Genomic DNA, 17,052 nt, shown 5'->3' with positions numbered 1-17,052 from the left:
CTGGGAGTGGATCTGGCAGCGGATGGAACCATGGAAGCGGAAGTGGATCATAGGGTGGGGGAGGGGGTGAAAATTCTGGGAGCCTTGAAGAATGTGTGGAAGTCGAGAACATTATCTCGGAAAGCAAAAATGGGTATGTTTGAAGGAATAGTGGTTCCAACAATGTTGTATGGTTGCGAGGCGTGGACTATGGATAGAGTTGTGCGCAGGAGGATGGATGTGCTGGAAATGAGATGTTTGAGGACAATGTGTGGTGTGAGGTGGTTTGATCGAGTAAGTAACGTAAGGGTAAGAGAGATGTGTGGAAATAAAAAGAGCGTGGTTGAGAGAGCAGAAGAGGGTGTTTTGAAATGGTTTGGTCACATGGAGAGAATGAGTGAGGAAAGATTGACCAAGAGGATATATGTGTCGGAGGTGGAGGGAACGAGGAGAAGAGGGAGACCAAATTGGAGGTGGAAAAATGGAGTGGAAAAGATTTTGTGTGATTGGGGCCTGAACATGCAGGAGGGTGAAAGGAGGGCAAGGAATAGAGTGAATTGGAGCGATGTGGTATACCGGGGTTGACGTGCTGTCAGTGGATTGAATCAAGGCATGTGAAGCGTCTGGGGTAAACCATGGAAAGCTGTGTAGGTAGTATATTTGCGTGTGTGGACGTATGTATATACATGTGTATGGGGGTGGGTTGGGCCATTTCTTTCGTATGTTTCCTTGCGCTACCTCGCAAACGCGGGAGACAGCGACAAAGAAAAAAAAAATATATATATATATATAGAAGGGGGCCAGGTGAGGATGTTCCCTCAGGGGTTCGGTCCTCTGTTCTTAACGCTACCTCGCTGGTGCGGGAAGTGGCGAATAGTACGAGGGAAAAGAAAGATATATATATATATATATATATATTCCCTGGGGATAGGGGAGAAAGAATACTTCCCACGTATTCCCTGCGTGTCGTAGAAGGCGACTAAAAGGGAAGGGAGCGGGGGGCTGGAAATCCTCCCCTCTCGTTTTTTTTTTTTTTTTTTTTTTTTTAATTTTCCAAAAGAAGGAACAGAGAAGAGGGCCAGGTGAGGATATTCCCTCAAAGGCCCAGTCCTCTGTTCTTAACGCTACCTCGCTATCGCGGGAAATAGCGAATAGTATGAAAAAAAAAAAAAATATATATATATATATATATATATATATATATATATATATATATATATATATATATATATATATATATATATATTTTTTGCTGCAATACTGCAATACCATCCAAACCTGCTGCCTTGCTGGCTTTCATCTTCCGCAAAGCTTTTACTACCTCTTCTCTGTTTACCAAATCATTTTCCCTAACCCTCGCACTTTGCACACCACCTCGACCAAAACACCCTATATCTGCCACTCTATCATCAAACACATTCAACAAACCTTCAAAATACTCACTCCATCTCCTTCTCACATCACCACTACTTGTTATCACCTCCCCATTTGCGCCCTTCACTGAAGTTCCCATTTGCTCCCTTGTCTTACGCACTTTATTTACCTCCTTCCAGAACATCTTTTTATTCTCCCTAAAATTTAATGATACTCTCTCACCCCAACTCTCATTTGCCCTTTTTTTCACCTCTTGCACCTTTCTCTTGACCTCCTGTCTCTTTCTTTTATACGTCTCCCACTCAATTTCATTTTTTCACTGCAAAAATCGTCCAAATGCCTCTCTCTTCTCTTTCACTAATACTCTTACTTCTTCATCCCACCACTCACTACCCTTTCTAATCAACCCACCTCCCACTCTTCTCATACCACAAGCATCTTTTGCGCAACCCATCACTGATTCCCTAAATACATCCCATTCCTCCCCCACTCCCCTCACTTCCATTGTTCTCACCTTTTTCCATTCTGTACTCAGTCTCTCCTGGTACTTCCTCACACAAGTCTCCTTCCCAAGCTCACTTACTCTCACCACCCTCTTCACCCCAACATTCACTCTTCTTTTCTGAAAAACCCATACAAATCTTCACCTTAGCCTCCACAAGATAATGATCAGACATCCCTCCAGTTGCACCTCTCAGCACATTAACATCCAAAAGTCTCTCTTTCGCGCGCCTGTCAATTAACACGTAATCCAATAACGCTCTCTGGCCATCTCTCCTACTTACATAAGTATACTTATGTATATCTCGCTTTTTAAACCAGGTATTCCCAATCATCAGTCCTTTTTCAGCACATAAATCTACAAGCTCTTCACCATTTCCATTTACAGCACTGAACACCCCATGTATACCAATTATTCCCTCAACTGCCACATTACTCACCTTTGCATTCAAATCACCCAACACTATAACCCGGTCTCGTGCATCAAAACCACTAACACACTCATTCAGCTGCTCCCAAAACACTTGCCTCTCATGATCTTTCTTCTCATGCCCAGGTGCATATGCACCAATAATCACCCATCTCTCTCCATCAACTTTCAGTTTTACCCATATTAATCGAGAATTTACTTTCTTCCATTCTATCACATACTTCCACAACTCCTGTTTCAGGAGTACTGCTACTCCTTCCCTTGCTCTTGTCCTCTCACTAACCCCTGACTTTACTCCCAAGACATTCCCAAACCACTCTTCCCCTTTACCCTTGAGCTTCGTTTCACTCAGAGCCAAAACATCCAGGTTCCTTTCCTCAAACATACTACCTATCTCTCCTTTTTTCACATCTTGGTTACATCCACACACATTTAGGCACCCCAATCTGAGCCTTCGAGGAGGATGAGCACTCCCCGCGTGACTCCTTCTTCTGTTTCCCATTTTAGAAAGTTAAAAAAATACAAGGAGGGGAGGATTTCTGGCCCCCCGCTCCCGTCCCCTCTAGTCGCTTTCTACGACACGCGAGGAATGCGTGGGAAGTATTCTTTCACCCCTATCCCCAGGGATAATATACATATATATACACACACACACACACATACACACACACACGCACATACACACACACACACACACATATATATATATATATATATATATATATATATATATATATATATATATATATATATATGTCCCTGGGGATAGGGGATTAAGAATGCTTCCCACGTATTCCCTGCGTGTCGTAGAAGGCGACTAAAAGGGGAGGGAGCAGGGGGCTGGAAATCCTCCCCTCTTGGTTTTTTTTTTTTTTTTTTTTCAATTTTCCAAAAGAAGGAACAGAGAATTGGGCCAGGTGAGGGTATTCCTTCAAAGGCCCAGACCTCTGTTCTTAACGCTACCTCGCTAATGCGGGAAATGGCGAATAGTTTGAAAGAAAGAAAGATATATATATATATGTGCACGTATGGGAGTTTATGTATATGAGTGGGTGGGCCATTCTTCGTCAGTTTCCTGGCGCTACCTCAATGATGCGGGAAACAGTGATCAAGTATAATAATAATACATGGTGAAATTGCAATTCAGTAGGGGCTTCAGATAATTATATTTGACATGTAATTTTTCTATACATGCAACACTACATGTTTCATGGAGACAATCCGCCTCATCAGGTACAAACAATTCATAAAGTATTTTAAATCCCAACACCACCACAAAAATTCACTCTCCTCTGCCGTTCTCACCTGGACACTGGCCTGACCGTTAAAAGGGAAAGTGGAGGGAGGTGTCCTAACCTCATGGCTTCCCCCACTTTTCCTTGTGTGATCAACACATGCTTGTGGCATGAGAAGAGTGGGAGGTGGGCTGTTTAGAAAGGGTAGTGAGTGGTGGGATGAAGAAGTAAGAGTATTAGTGAAAGAGAAGAGAGAGGCATTTGGACGATTTTTGCAGGGAAAAAATGCAATTGAGTGGGAGAAGTATAAAAGAAAGAGACAGGAGGTCAAGAGAAAGGTGCAAGAGGTGAAAAAAAGGGCAAATGAGAGTTGGGGTGAGAGACTATCAGTAAATTTTAGGGAGAATAAAAAGATGTTCTGGAAGGAGGTAAATAGGGTGCGTAAGACAAGGGAGCAAATGGGAACTTCAGTGAAGGGCGTAAATGGGGAGGTGATAACAAGTAGTGGTGATGTGAGAAGGAGATGGAATGAGTATTTTGAAGGTTTGTTGAATGTGTCTGATGACAGAGTGGCAGATATAGGGTGTTTTGGTCGAGGTGGTGTGCAAAGTGAGAGGGTTAGGGAAAATGATTTGGTAAACAGAGAAGAGGTAGTAAAAGCTTTGCGGAAGATGAAAGCCGGCAAGGCAGCAGGTTTGGATGGTATTGCAGTGGAATTTATTAAAAAAGGGGGTGACTGTATTGTTGACTGGTTGGTAAGGTTATTTAATGTATGTATGACTCATGGTGAGGTGCCTGAGGATTGGCGGAATGCGTGCATAGTGCCATTGTACAAAGGCAAAGGGGATAAGAGTGAGTGCTCAAATTACAGAGGTATAAGTTTGTTGAGTATTCCTGGTAAACTATATGGGAGGGTATTGATTGAGAGGGTGAAGGCATGTACAGAGCATCAGATTGGGGAAGAGCAGTGCGGTTTCAGAAGTGGTAGAGGATGTGTGGATCAGGTGTTTGCTTTGAAGAATGTATGTGAGAAATACTTAGAAAAGCAAATGGATTTGTATGTAGCATTTATGGATCTGGAGAAGGCATATGATAGAGTTGATAGAGATGCTCTGTGGAAGGTATTAAGAATATATGGTGTGGGAGGCAAGTTGTTAGAAGCAGTGAAAAGTTTTTATCGAGGATGTAAGGCATGTGTACGTGTAGGAAGAGAGGAAAGTGATTGGTTCTCAGTGAATGTAGGTTTGCGGCAGGGGTGTGTGATGTCTCCATGGTTGTTTAATTTGTTTATGGATGGGGTTGTTAGGGAGGTAAATGCAAGAGTCCTGGAAAGAGGGGCAAGTATGAAGTCTGTTGGGGATGAGAGAGCTTGGGAAGTGAGTCAGTTGTTGTTCGCTGATGATACAGCGCTGGTGGCTGATTCATGTGAGAAACTGCAGAAGCTGGTGACTGAGTTTGGTAAAGTGTGTGGAAGAAGAAAGTTAAGAGTAAATGTGAATAAGAGCAAGGTTATTAGGTACAGTAGGGTTGAGGGTCAAGTCAATTGGGAGGTGAGTTTGAATGGAGAAAAACTGGAGGAAGTGAAGTGTTTTAGATATCTGGGAGTGGATCTGTCAGCGGATGGAACCATGGAAGCGGAAGTGGATCATAGGGTGGGGGAGGGGGCAAAAATTTTGGGAGCCTTGAAAAATGTGTGGAAGTCGAGAACATTATCTCGGAAAGCAAAAATGGGTATGTTTGAAGGAATAGTGGTTCCAACAATGTTGTATGGTTGCGAGGCGTGGGCTATGGATAGAGTTGTGCGCAGGAGGATGGATGTGCTGGAAATGAGATGTTTGAGGACAATGTGTGGTGTGAGGTGGTTTGATCGAGTAAGTAACGTAAGGGTAAGAGAGATGTGTGGAAATAAAAAGAGCGTGGTTGAGAGAGCAGAAGAGGGTGTTTTGAAATGGTTTGGGCACATGGAGAGAATGAGTGAGGAAAGATTGACCAAGAGGATATATGTGTCGGAGGTGGAGGGAACGAGGAGAAGAGGGAGACCAAATTGGAGGTGGAAAGATGGAGTGAAAAAGATTTTGTGTGATCGGGGCCTGAACATGCAGGAGGGTGAAAGGAGGGCAAGGAATAGAGTGAATTGGAGCGATGTGGTGTACAGGGGTTGACGTGCTGTCAGTGGATTGAATCAAGGCATGTGAAGCGTCTGGGGTAAACCATGGAAAGCTGTGTAGGTATGTATATTTGCGTGTGTGGACGTGTGTATGTACGTGTGTATGGGGGTTGGGCCATTTCTTTCGTCTGTTTCCTCGCGCTACCTCGCAAACGCGGGAGACAGCGACAAAGTATAAAAAAAAAAAAAAAAAAAAAAAATATATATATATATATATTGAATGGAGAAAAACTGGAGGAAGTGAAGTGTTTTAGATATCTGGGAGTGGATCTGGCAGCGGATGGAACCATGGAAGCAGAAGTGGACCATAGGGTGGGGGAGGGGGCGAAAATTCTGGGAGCCTTGAAGAATGTGTGGAAGTCGAGAACATTATCTCGGAAAGCAAAAATGGGTATGTTTGAAGGAATAGTGGTTCCAACAATGTTGTATGGTTGCGAGGCATGGGCTATGGATAGAGTTGTGTGCAGGAGGATGGATGTGCTGGAAATGAGATGTTTGAGGACAATGTGTGGTGTGAGGTGGTTTGATCGAGTAAGTAACGTAAGGGTGAGAGAGATGTGTGGAAATAAAAAGAGCGTGGTTGAGAGAGCAGAAGAGGGTGTTTTGAAATGGTTTGGGCACATGGAGAGAATGAGTGAGGAAAGGTTGACCAAGAGGATATATGTGTCGGAGGTGGAGGGAACGAGGAGAAGAGGGAGACCAAATTGGAGGTGGAAAGATGGAGTGAAAAAGATTTTGTGTGATTGGGGCCTGAACTTGCAGGAGGGTGAAAGGCGGGCAAGGAATAGAGTGAATTGGAGCGATGTGGTATACCGGGGTTGACGTGCTGTCAGTGGATTGAATCAAGACATGTGAAGCGTCTGGGGTAAACCATGGAAAGCTGTGTAGGTATGTATATTTGCGTGTGTGGACGTATGTATATACATGTGTATGGGGGGGGGTTGGGCCATTTCTTTCGTCTGTTTCCTTGCGCTACCTCGCAAACGCGGGAGACAGCGACAAAGTATAAAAAAAAAAAAAAAAAAAATATCTATTTATTTATTCCCTGGGGATAGGGGAGAAAGAATACTTCCCATGTATTCCCTGCGTGTCGTAGAAGGCGACTAAAAGGGAAGGGAACGGGGGGGGGGGCTGGAAATCCTCCCCTCTCAGTTTTTTTTAATTTTCCAAAAGAAGGAACAGAGAAGGGGGCCAGGTGAGGATATTCCCTCAAAGGTCCAGTCCTCTGTTCTTAATGCTACCTTGCTAACGCAGGAAATGGCGAATAGAATGAATAAAAAAATATATATATATATATATATATATATATATATATGACGCCATTTGGTAAACATGTGATTGTCCAAAACATGTTTTGGACAATCACGTTTACCAAATGGCGTCCTAGCCTCGTCTCTTCGATGTATATCAACTGACTGTTATATTTCTCTCTTGTGTCTCCCCTGATGATGTGATTATTACACAAAAGTGCACTTGGGAACTTTTCGTGTTTCATTTTCCCCGTGGACTCATAGGAATGTATGTATATGTGCGTGTGAGGGCATTTATGTATATCCATGTGTATATTAGTGGGTTGAACCATTCCTCGTCTGTTTCCCTGCGCTACCTTGCTAACGCGGGAGACGGCGATTAAGAATTTTTATCATGAATAAAACAAAGTTTGCGGACAGAATACCAGTAGTCTACATGTGGGTGAAGCAGAAAGAAAAGTCAGGTATCTAGGTCAAAGAAGTGCAACTTCACAACTACTGAAATGGCTCACTTCATAGCTGTCACTAACCCTTCTGATACCCAGGTGGGTAGTACTGGTAATATACCTCCCTGGTCATTGCCTGCCTACCAACAACTACCAACATAAATGCACTGCCCACTTCATCAACTTATAAAGAGGAAAATGTAGTATTTGAAAGCTTACCTTGTTACTGTCAAGGAGCTGAGCTATATTGTGCCAATGGCGAACCTCCTCTTCTCGTACAGCTGCCTCTACACGTTCACATTTTTTGGCTGTTCTCTCATCCAGCACCTGCAAGTCCCTGTAATACAATCATAGATGTTTCTCAACAGGATTTATAAAGTATTATAATTATCATTACTATATCAATCTTATCATTATCATTATTTGTTATTATCTCTGGGGTAGGAGAGAGAGATTTCTACCTCTGCATTCCCTATGTGTCGTATAAAGTGACTAAAGGGGGCAGGAGCAAGAGGCCAGACCCTTCTTCTTGTATTCTAATTTCTAAAAGAAGGAACAGAAGATGAACCCAAGCAGGAACTGCTTATCCTCCCTCAAAGGTTCAGGCTGGGGTGTCTAAACATGTGTGGATGTAACCAGCATAGGAAGAGAGGAGAGACATGTAGTACGTTTGAGGAAAGAAACCTGGTTGTTCAGGCTCTCATGGAAACAAAGTTCAAGGATTAATTGGAAGAATGGTTTGGAAATGTTTTTTAGGAGTAAAGTCAGGAGTTGGTGAGAGGACAAGAACTAAGGATGGAGTAGCATTACTTCTGTAGCAGGAGTTATAGGCATGTGTGAGAGAGTGTAAGTAAAGTATATATTGATAAGGGTAAAAATGAAAGAGGATGGCATAAGTTGGGTGATTATCAGTGCTTATGCACCTGGCCATGAAACGAAAGATCATGAGAGTCAAGTGTCTGGTGAACAGTTGAGTGAGTACACTTGTCAACAGCCCTGACCAAATATTGGTTACGAGTTAAATGCAAAGGTGAGTAATGTGATACTTCAGGGTATAACTGAGTGGCATGGGGTGCTCATTGTTATGAATGAAAATGGTATAAAGCTTGGGGAGTTGTGTGCAGAAAAAAAAAAAACTGGTGATTGGGAGTACATGGTTCAAAAACAGGGACACAGAAGTATTCGTGTGTCAGTAGGAGGAATGGTCAGCGAGCATTATTGGATCAAATATCAATTGGTGTGTATAAAAGAGAGACTTTTGGACTTAAAAATATACAGAGATGGGCAGCTGTTAGGATGTCTGAGCACTATCTTGTGGAAGCCAGGCTGAAGATTTGTAAAGGTTTTTGAAAAAGGGAAAACAGTGCTATCAAGAGTGGTGAGATAAAGTGAGCTAAGAAAAAAATGTTGTGAGAGGAAATACCATGAGAGATTCAGGTGTAGAATGGCAAAAGGTGAGAACATACGAAGTAAGGGGATTGGGTGAGGAATGGAAGGTATTTAGAGAAGCAGTGATGGTATATGCAAGAGATGCATGTGGCATGTGAAAGGTGGGACATGGGCAGATTAGAGAAAGTAGGAGGTTGAAAAAGAAGACAAATGAGAGTTAAGAGTAAGCAATAATCAGTAAACTTTAGGGAGAATAAGATGTTTTAGAAGGAGGTAAAGAATATGTGAAAAACAAGAGAACAAATGGGAACATTGGTGAAGGGGCAAAAGGGGAAGTAATAGCAGGCAGTGATGAAGTGAGGAGGATATGAAGTAGCATTCTGAAGGAAAACTGAATATGTTTGATGATAGAAAGGCAGACGTTGAGTGACTGGGTCAGGGTTATATCCAAAGTGATAGAGGCATGGAGAGTGGTTTGGTGAAGAGAAGAGGTGTTGAAAGCCTTGCATAAGATGAGATGTAGCAAGGCAGCTAAAGTGGATGGTACTGCAGTTTATTCTATCAAAAAAATGGGGTGACTGTTTTGTTGATTGGTTTGTAAGGATTTTCAGTGTTTATATGGATCATGGTGAGGTCCCTGAGGATTGGCAGAATGCATATATAGTGCCCGTCTGTAAAGGCAAGGGGAATAAAGGTAAGTGTTCAAACTACAGGGGAATAAGTTTGTTGAGTATACATGATAAGTTGTAAGGCAGGTACTGATAGAGGGGTGGCAGTGAGGAGCAGCATGGTTTCAAAAGTGTTAGAGAATGTGCAGATCACATTTTTGCTTTAAGGAATGTATGTAAGAAATATCTAGATAAACATATGGACTTGTATGAGGCATTTATGTGCTTGGAGAAAGTAAATGATAGGGTTTACAGAGATACCTTGTGGAAGGTCTTAAGAATATATGATGTGAAAGGAAAGCTGCAAGAAACAGAGACATTTTTATCAAGGATGTAAGGCATGCAAACGAGTAGGAAAAGAGGAGAAAGAATGGTTCCAAGTGAAGGTTAGTCTGCAGCAAGGGTGTGTGATGTCATCATGGTTGTTCAGTTTGTTTATGGATTGGGTGGTGAGGGAGAAATGAGAGAGTCTTGGAAAGAGGGGCAAATATACAGATTGTGGGAGATGAGGGGGGGCCTGGAAAGCAAAGTTGGTGACTAAGTTTGGAAAAGCATGTGAAAGCAGGAAGTTCAGAATAAATAAGAATAAAAGCAAGGTTATTAGGTCTAGAAAGGTTGAGAGGCAGTTAAGTTGGGAAGTGAGCTTCAATGGAGAAATCTTGGAGGAAGTGGTATTTTAGATACCTGGGGATGGATATGGCAGCAAATGGACCATGGAAGCATAAATGAGTCATTGGGTGAGTGAGATGAAGATTCCGTGGTATGGCAGGGAATGCAAAGGAAATGAATTGTGGAGTGGTAAGTGGGTGAAATATAATACTTTGAGGTGGTTTGGTCCTGTGGAATGAATGCAAGAATGGGAGTTTACAGAGAGAATACATGATAGTACAATTAAAGGATTTGGTGAGAGAGAGGACTACCTGTGACTTGAGGAAACAAAGTGGAAGAATACCTGAGGGAGAAAAATAGTGGAAGAATACCTGAGAGAAAAATAGTGGAAGAATGCATGGAATAGTCTATGCAAGGAAGGCACATCAGGACAGGGACATGTGGTGACTCTTTTGCTGTGGCCACCCTCTTGATGGGAGTTCCTGGAGGGAATGGGCATCAGAGATATAGATAGATAGACAGATACATAGAATTGTAGTCCCAACAATATTATAGGGAAGCAAGACATGGCCTACAGATAAGGTTGTGCAGAAAGGAGTGGATGTTTTGGAAATTAACTGTTTGAGGACAATATATGGTGAGGTGGTATGATTTATTAAGTAATGAATGGGTAAGAGATATGTGGTAATTAAAAAGAGAGTGGCTGAGAGAGGTGAAAAGGGTGTGCTGATATGCTTTGGTCATATGGAAAGAATGAGTGAGGAAATGGTGACAAAGAGGATTATGTATCACATGTGGAGGGAACAAGGAGAACGTAAGAACCAAACTGGAGATGGAAAGATAGTGAAAATGATTTTGACCAATCACTCAAAATCTTTTCCAGTCCATCCATCCATCTCCAATCTGGTCCATCCATTCTCCTTGTTCCCTTCACTTCTGACTCACGTATCCTCTTTGTTAACCTCTCCTCACTCATTCTCTCCAATTGTCCAAGCCTTTTCAGCACACCCTCTTGAGCTCTCTCAACCACACTCCTTTTATTACCACACCTCTAAAGCTCAGTCGTCTGTTCTGACCACTACTGCTCACATAGGCAATAGTGAACAAGTAGGAAAGAATATAAATACATGTTATATGTTCTAAGACATAAAGTATACCCTTTTGTGCATATTCTAAGTTAAACCGAGATATACATACATGTTCCTTAACATCCAAGACTTCATTGGTAAATATACAATCAGATATAAAGTTCACTAAAAGCAAGATATCTAAACCAATTTTTTCTAGATTCTGCTCAACAAGATTTAAATTCTATTTACGTTCATAATTTTCTTTTGCACCACATCTCACATCCTTCTCATTCTGACCTTATCCATCATATGATACCAATCAAATCCTTCTTTCTTATTTCTTTCACTACCGCATTCTACAATAATTATACCAAGTAATGAGAAAAAATACACATATCATCACAACGTTTTATCTATGAAATGCTGATGAACAGTATGGACTACTAACTTGATGGCTTGTGTGAAGGCTTCATGAAGTAAGTCAGGATTAAAAGCAGTCTCTGTACTGCCTGGAGGAGATATACTTGCATTTACACGCCATGCTAATCTCTCCACAAACTCCTCACCATCAAATGGATCCTGCCATTAAAGAAATCAATATACATACTTTATTTGTTTACCCAAAACAACAAACATCTCTTCAAGACGAATAAAATGTTTAGAATGTGATTGAACTGTGCAAGCAGAGGAAGAGAACATAAGGGAGCATCAGTGACGAGAATACCTGGAGTGTTTATGGGCAAAAAGACATGAGGAGATAGAATTAGTATTAAGAATGACTATTACATGCATCACATCAGTGATCCCCAACCTCTAACAGGATAAGGACCATACTTACAAATATATTCAAGTGGGAAGCACCCATGATTTTTCTAAATGTACAAATTTCACACATTTTCTTTACAGAACTAACTTTTATTATATCACATAAGTTTAACAAAATAATTTCTATCCTATGAGTGTCCATGTTTCCTGGAAGTGTGAGTGTCCATGTTTCTTGATAGTGGTAGGGATCTTATTGCAGACATAATTTCTCTGTTCCCTCTAGGAACTCCCTCAAGGGGGTAGCGCCCATGATTTTTCTAAATGTACAAATTTCACACATTTTCTTTACAGAACTAACTTTTATTATATCACATAAGTTTTACAAAATAATTTCTATCCTATGAGTGTCCATGTTTCCTGGAAGCGTGAGTGTCCATGTTTCTTGGTAGTGGTAGGGATCTTATTGCGGACATAATTTCTCTGTTCCCTCTAGGAACTCCCTCAAGGGGGTAGCCACAGCAAAAGTCTCTATAGCTGGTGAACTCTAGTGCTACTTCTTAGCCTTTAGTGCCTCAACGTCTACCAACAGAGGACTACTCTGGTGCAGTATTTCCAGAGGCTCCATTATAATGTTTCTACAGAGTACTCTTACCTAATGTGTCTACCTAATGTTCTAATGTACTACTTAACCCAATGCTCCCACCTAATGTTCATACCCATCACTTTTACCTTATGGTTTTATCAATATGCTCCTACCTAATGTTCTTACCTACTTTCTTTTCTTTCAAACTATTCGCCATTTCCCGCATTAGCGAGGTAGCGTTAAGAACAGAGGACTGGGCCTTGAGGGAATACCCTCACCTGGCCCAATTCTCTGTTCCTTCTTTTGGAAAATTAAAAAAAAAACGAGAGGGGAGGATTTCCAGCCCCCCGCTCCCTCCCCTTTTAGTCGCCTTCTACGACACGCAGGGAATACGTGGGAAGTATTCTTTCTCCCATCCCCTATCTAATGTTCCTGACATTTTTCCAAAAGGAAGGGCCACAGCCTAGCACTCACTGTAGGAAAATCTTGCTACAAAGGATGAATTTTGTAAGTTTAAGTGTTGTTAGGTGCTGTGTGTGATTGGCTGATCTTAACTAAAATCCCATATTACATGTGTAACAAAACCAAAGACGTTATTTGGCAAGTAGATGGCGCCAGTACTTTACTAAAGAGATTAGTATTTTTTTCACTTTATTAGTGGATATATCGAGGAAAGCTTGCTACAGTTCCTGTTCAGTAACCACAGATACAACACAGCACCACTACAAGTAGTGGTGATGTGAGAGAAGGAGTGAGTATTTTGAAGGTTTGTTGAATGTGTTTGATGATCGAGTGGCAGATATAGGGTGTTTTGGTCGAGTTGGTGTGCAAAGTGAGAGGGTTAGGGAAAATGATTTGGTAAACAGAGAAGAGGTAGTAAAAGTGTTGTGGAAGATGAAAGCCAGCAAGGCAGCAGGTTTGGATGGTATTGCACTGGAATTTACTAAAAAAGGGGGTAACGGTATTGTTGACTGGTTGGTAAGGTTATTTAATGTATGTATGATTCATGGTGAGGTGCCTGAGGATTGGTGGAATGCTTGCATAGTGCCATTGTATAAAGGCAAAGGGGATAAGAGTGAGTGCTCCAATTACAGAGGTATAAGTTTGCTGAGTATTCCTGGTAAATTATATGCGAGGGTATTGACTGAGAGGGTGAAGGCACGTAAAGAGCATCAGATTGGGGAAGATCAGTGTGGTTTCAGAAGTGGTAGAGGATGTGTGGATCAGGTGTTTGCTTTGAAGAATGTATGTGAGAAATACTTAGAAATGCAAATGAATTTGTATGTAGCATTTATGGATCTGGAGAAGGCATATGATAAGAGTTGATAGAGATGCTCTGTGGAAGGTATTAAGAATATATGGTGTGGGAGGCAAGTTGTTAGAAGCAGTGAAAAGTTTTTATCAAGGATGTAAGGCATGTGTACGTGTAGGAAGAGAGGAAAGTGATTGGTTCAAAGTGAATGTAGGTTTGCGGCAGGGGTGTGTGATGTCTCCATGGTTGTTTAATTTGTTTATGGATGGGGTTGTTAGGGAGGTGAATGCAAGAGTTTTGGAAAGAGGGGCAAGTATGCAGTCTGTTGTGGATGAGAGAGCTTGGGAAGTGAGTCAGTTGTTGTTCGCTGATGATACAGCGCTGGTGGCTGATTCGGGTGAGAAACTGCAGAAGCTGGTGACAGTTTGGTAAAGTGTGTGAAAGAAGAAAGTTCAGAGTAAATGTGAATAAGAGCAAGGTTATTAGGTACAGTAGGGTTGAGGGTCAAGTCAATTGGGAGGTAAGTTTGAATGGAGAAAAACTGGAGGAAGTAGAGTGTTTTAGATATCTGGGAGTGGATCTGGCAGCGGATGGAACCAAGGAAGTGGAAGTGAATCATAGGGTGGGGGAGGGGGCAAAAATTCTGGGAGCCTTGAAGAATGTTTGGAAGTCGAGAACATTATCTCAGAAAGCAAAAATAGGTATATTTGAAGGAATAGTGGTTCCAACAATGTTGTGTGGCTGCAAGGCATGGGCTATGGATAGAGTTGTGCGTAGGAGGGTGGATGTGCTGGAAATGAGATGTTTGAGGACAATATGTGGTGTGAGGTGGTTTGATCGAGTAAGTAATAATAGGGTAAGAGAAATGTGCAAAAATAAAAAGTGTGGTTGAGAGAGCAGAAGAGGGTGTTTTGAAATGGTTTGGTCACATGGAGAGAATGAGTGAGGAAAGATTGACCAAGAGGATATATGTGTCAGAGGTGGAGGGAACGAGGAAAAGTGGGAGACCAAATTGGAGGTGGAAAGTTGGAGTGAAAAAGATTTTGAGTGATCGGGGCCTGAACATGCAGGGGGGTGAAAGGCGTGCAAGGAATAGAGGGAATTGGAACGATGTGGTATACCGGGGTCGACGTGCTGTCAATGGATTGAACCAGGGCATGTGAAGCGTCTGGGGTAAACCATGGAAAGTTCTGTGGGGCCTGGATGTGGAAAGGGAGCTGTGGTTTTGGTTCATCATTACATGACAGCTAGAGACTGAGTGTGAACGAATGGGGCCTTTGTTGTCTTTTCCTAGAGCTACCTCGCACACATGAGGGGGGAGGGGGTTCTTATTCCATGTGTGGCGAGGTGGCAATGGGAATAAATAAAGGCAGAAAGTATGAATTATGGACATGTGTATATATGTATATGTCTGTGTGTGTATATATATATGTGTACATTGAGATGTATAGGTATGTATATTTGCGTGTGTGGACGTGTATGTATATACATGTGTATGTGGGTGGGTTGTGCCATTCTTTCGTCTGTTTCCTTGCACTACCTCGCTAACGCAGGAGACAGTGACAAAGCAAAATAAATAAATAAGATACAACTTGAATTTTTAAGAAATGCCTGGCAATAAATTTATACTAAGCAGAACCTATCTGGAACATTACTAACAAAAATGCATAACAGAGTGGGGAGGGATATGATCTGGGAAAATGTCTGGTAAAAGTAATGGAAAACCTTCTAGAAATCAACAGAACCCATGAACATCTCACCCAACTTTTCCCTATCAATCTAAAGTTAACATATTTATTTATATCACTTGAACAAAAAGTGACTGTTAGGATGTTTTCATACATTTCCCTGAAATTTTGTTTGGTAAATGTTTCCTTCCACCAACCGCAAGCAAACAATATGGTATGATGAAGCAAATATCTTTGGTATATTTCAATTATAAGACTACATAACAGGGTAAGTCTTTGCCCCTAAAGTGAGGTTGAGATATTTGTACACATTCTGTCGGTCTACAGTAACTACAGTTCCATTAAGTTTTAGCTGAAATTATACCTGATTACAGTTCTTTCCCTATCCGTAATGAAAAAAGTACAGCTCCTACTGATGCCTAAATTAATCCTAAGCATATGGGGTCCAATATGGTTTTACAAAATCCGTAAGGTATTACTGTAGTGCCACTAAACTGGAAGTCAAACAAAAGCTTTAACATATATTAATTCTGAATAGCAAAATGATCAATTTCAATTACATCAAATCAACCAGGTCGCGGAAAAACTCATACCCGTCGCCATCTTAGGTCTAAGGAGGGGAGGGCGTCACGTTAAAAGTCAAAACAATCATCCTAACCAATAAATGGGGCCCTCCAACCTATCCTGCCTCAACGTAATCCAGAAATTATGCGGGAGACAATAATTAATGTCCAATGTGAAATAATCCGCAAAACAATGTTTGACCCACCAGTGCCGACTAGGCGGTAAAATAAGAATATAGTAAATCATTCGTAATTAACAAATAAATCTATGTAGCAATGTCCTACCTGTTCCAGTTCCTGGATATATTGGTTGAGCATATTCTTGTTCTAATGATTTACTGTGTAATTCACTCAAAGCTCTAATACCAATTACAGTACATGACCAGTTTCTTGATGCACCTCCCTTCGAATCCCAAACACAACTGAACGCTTACATTCCGATGACTGATGAAACGTCGCCCATCGTAGAAAATGGTATTTTTGATAAACTGAAGTATTTGAAATATCTTTCATCGAACAGCACCAGACGTTCTTTAATAAGTTTAGCCATTAGCTAGTGTGTATGTGTGTGTGCTGGAACAGAGATACAGTTCATTAGTACAAGGTTAAGAGGATGGGACAAAAGGTGTAGCACAGGAATACAAAACAAAAAGTTATCACTCACTCAGTTCCTTCCAAAACACTTATCTCTTGCCAGTTACTACTGGTTGCATAATCACTAACAATCACCCATCACTTATAATCCACATTCATTATCCTCATCGATCTGGGGCTCACTTCCTTACATTGTCGCATTCCCAAAATTCCTCCAGCAGAAGTGTCACACCTTCTTTGCTCGTTCTCACACTAATCCTAGACTTTACCACTATGACAATCCCAAAGCATTCATCCCTCTTCCTTCTAAGCTTAGTTTACTTCAGAGACAAAGCATCATGCTTCATCTCTCCAAACACTCTACCCATTACACCTTTCTAGACTTATCTTTACTCAAGATGATAGCATCTAAAGGGTTATGGCTTTAGGATATTTTCAACCTTGAATCAGCAGTAAGTGCTAACTGTTTAAAACAATTTGTTAAAAAAG

General features: G+C 41.4%; 1 protein-coding gene across 1 annotated transcript in view; it reads right to left on the bottom strand.

Moving 5' to 3' along the window:
* Sec10 (Exocyst complex component Sec10) overlaps positions 1-16,490 on the bottom strand; it is a 78,912-nt gene extending 62,422 nt beyond the window's left edge. Inside the window, exons 1-3 of the mRNA XM_071690944.1 lie at positions 16,255-16,490; positions 11,567-11,697; positions 7,602-7,719 (exon numbers count right to left, since the gene is read on the bottom strand). Of these exons, the coding sequence (XP_071547045.1) occupies positions 7,602-7,719; positions 11,567-11,697; positions 16,255-16,287 (282 nt within the window). The 5' untranslated portion in view covers positions 16,288-16,490. The remainder of the gene's footprint in view (positions 1-7,601; positions 7,720-11,566; positions 11,698-16,254) is intronic.
* Positions 16,491-17,052: the final 562 nt, after the last annotated feature.

The sequence above is a fragment of the Panulirus ornatus genome, chromosome 49 (genome assembly GCF_036320965.1).
Source record: "Panulirus ornatus isolate Po-2019 chromosome 49, ASM3632096v1, whole genome shotgun sequence".
Taxonomy (NCBI): Eukaryota; Metazoa; Arthropoda; class Malacostraca; order Decapoda; family Palinuridae; genus Panulirus; species Panulirus ornatus.
Note: the sequence above shows the minus strand (reverse complement) of the source record. Positions and strands in the feature narration are given on the sequence as shown.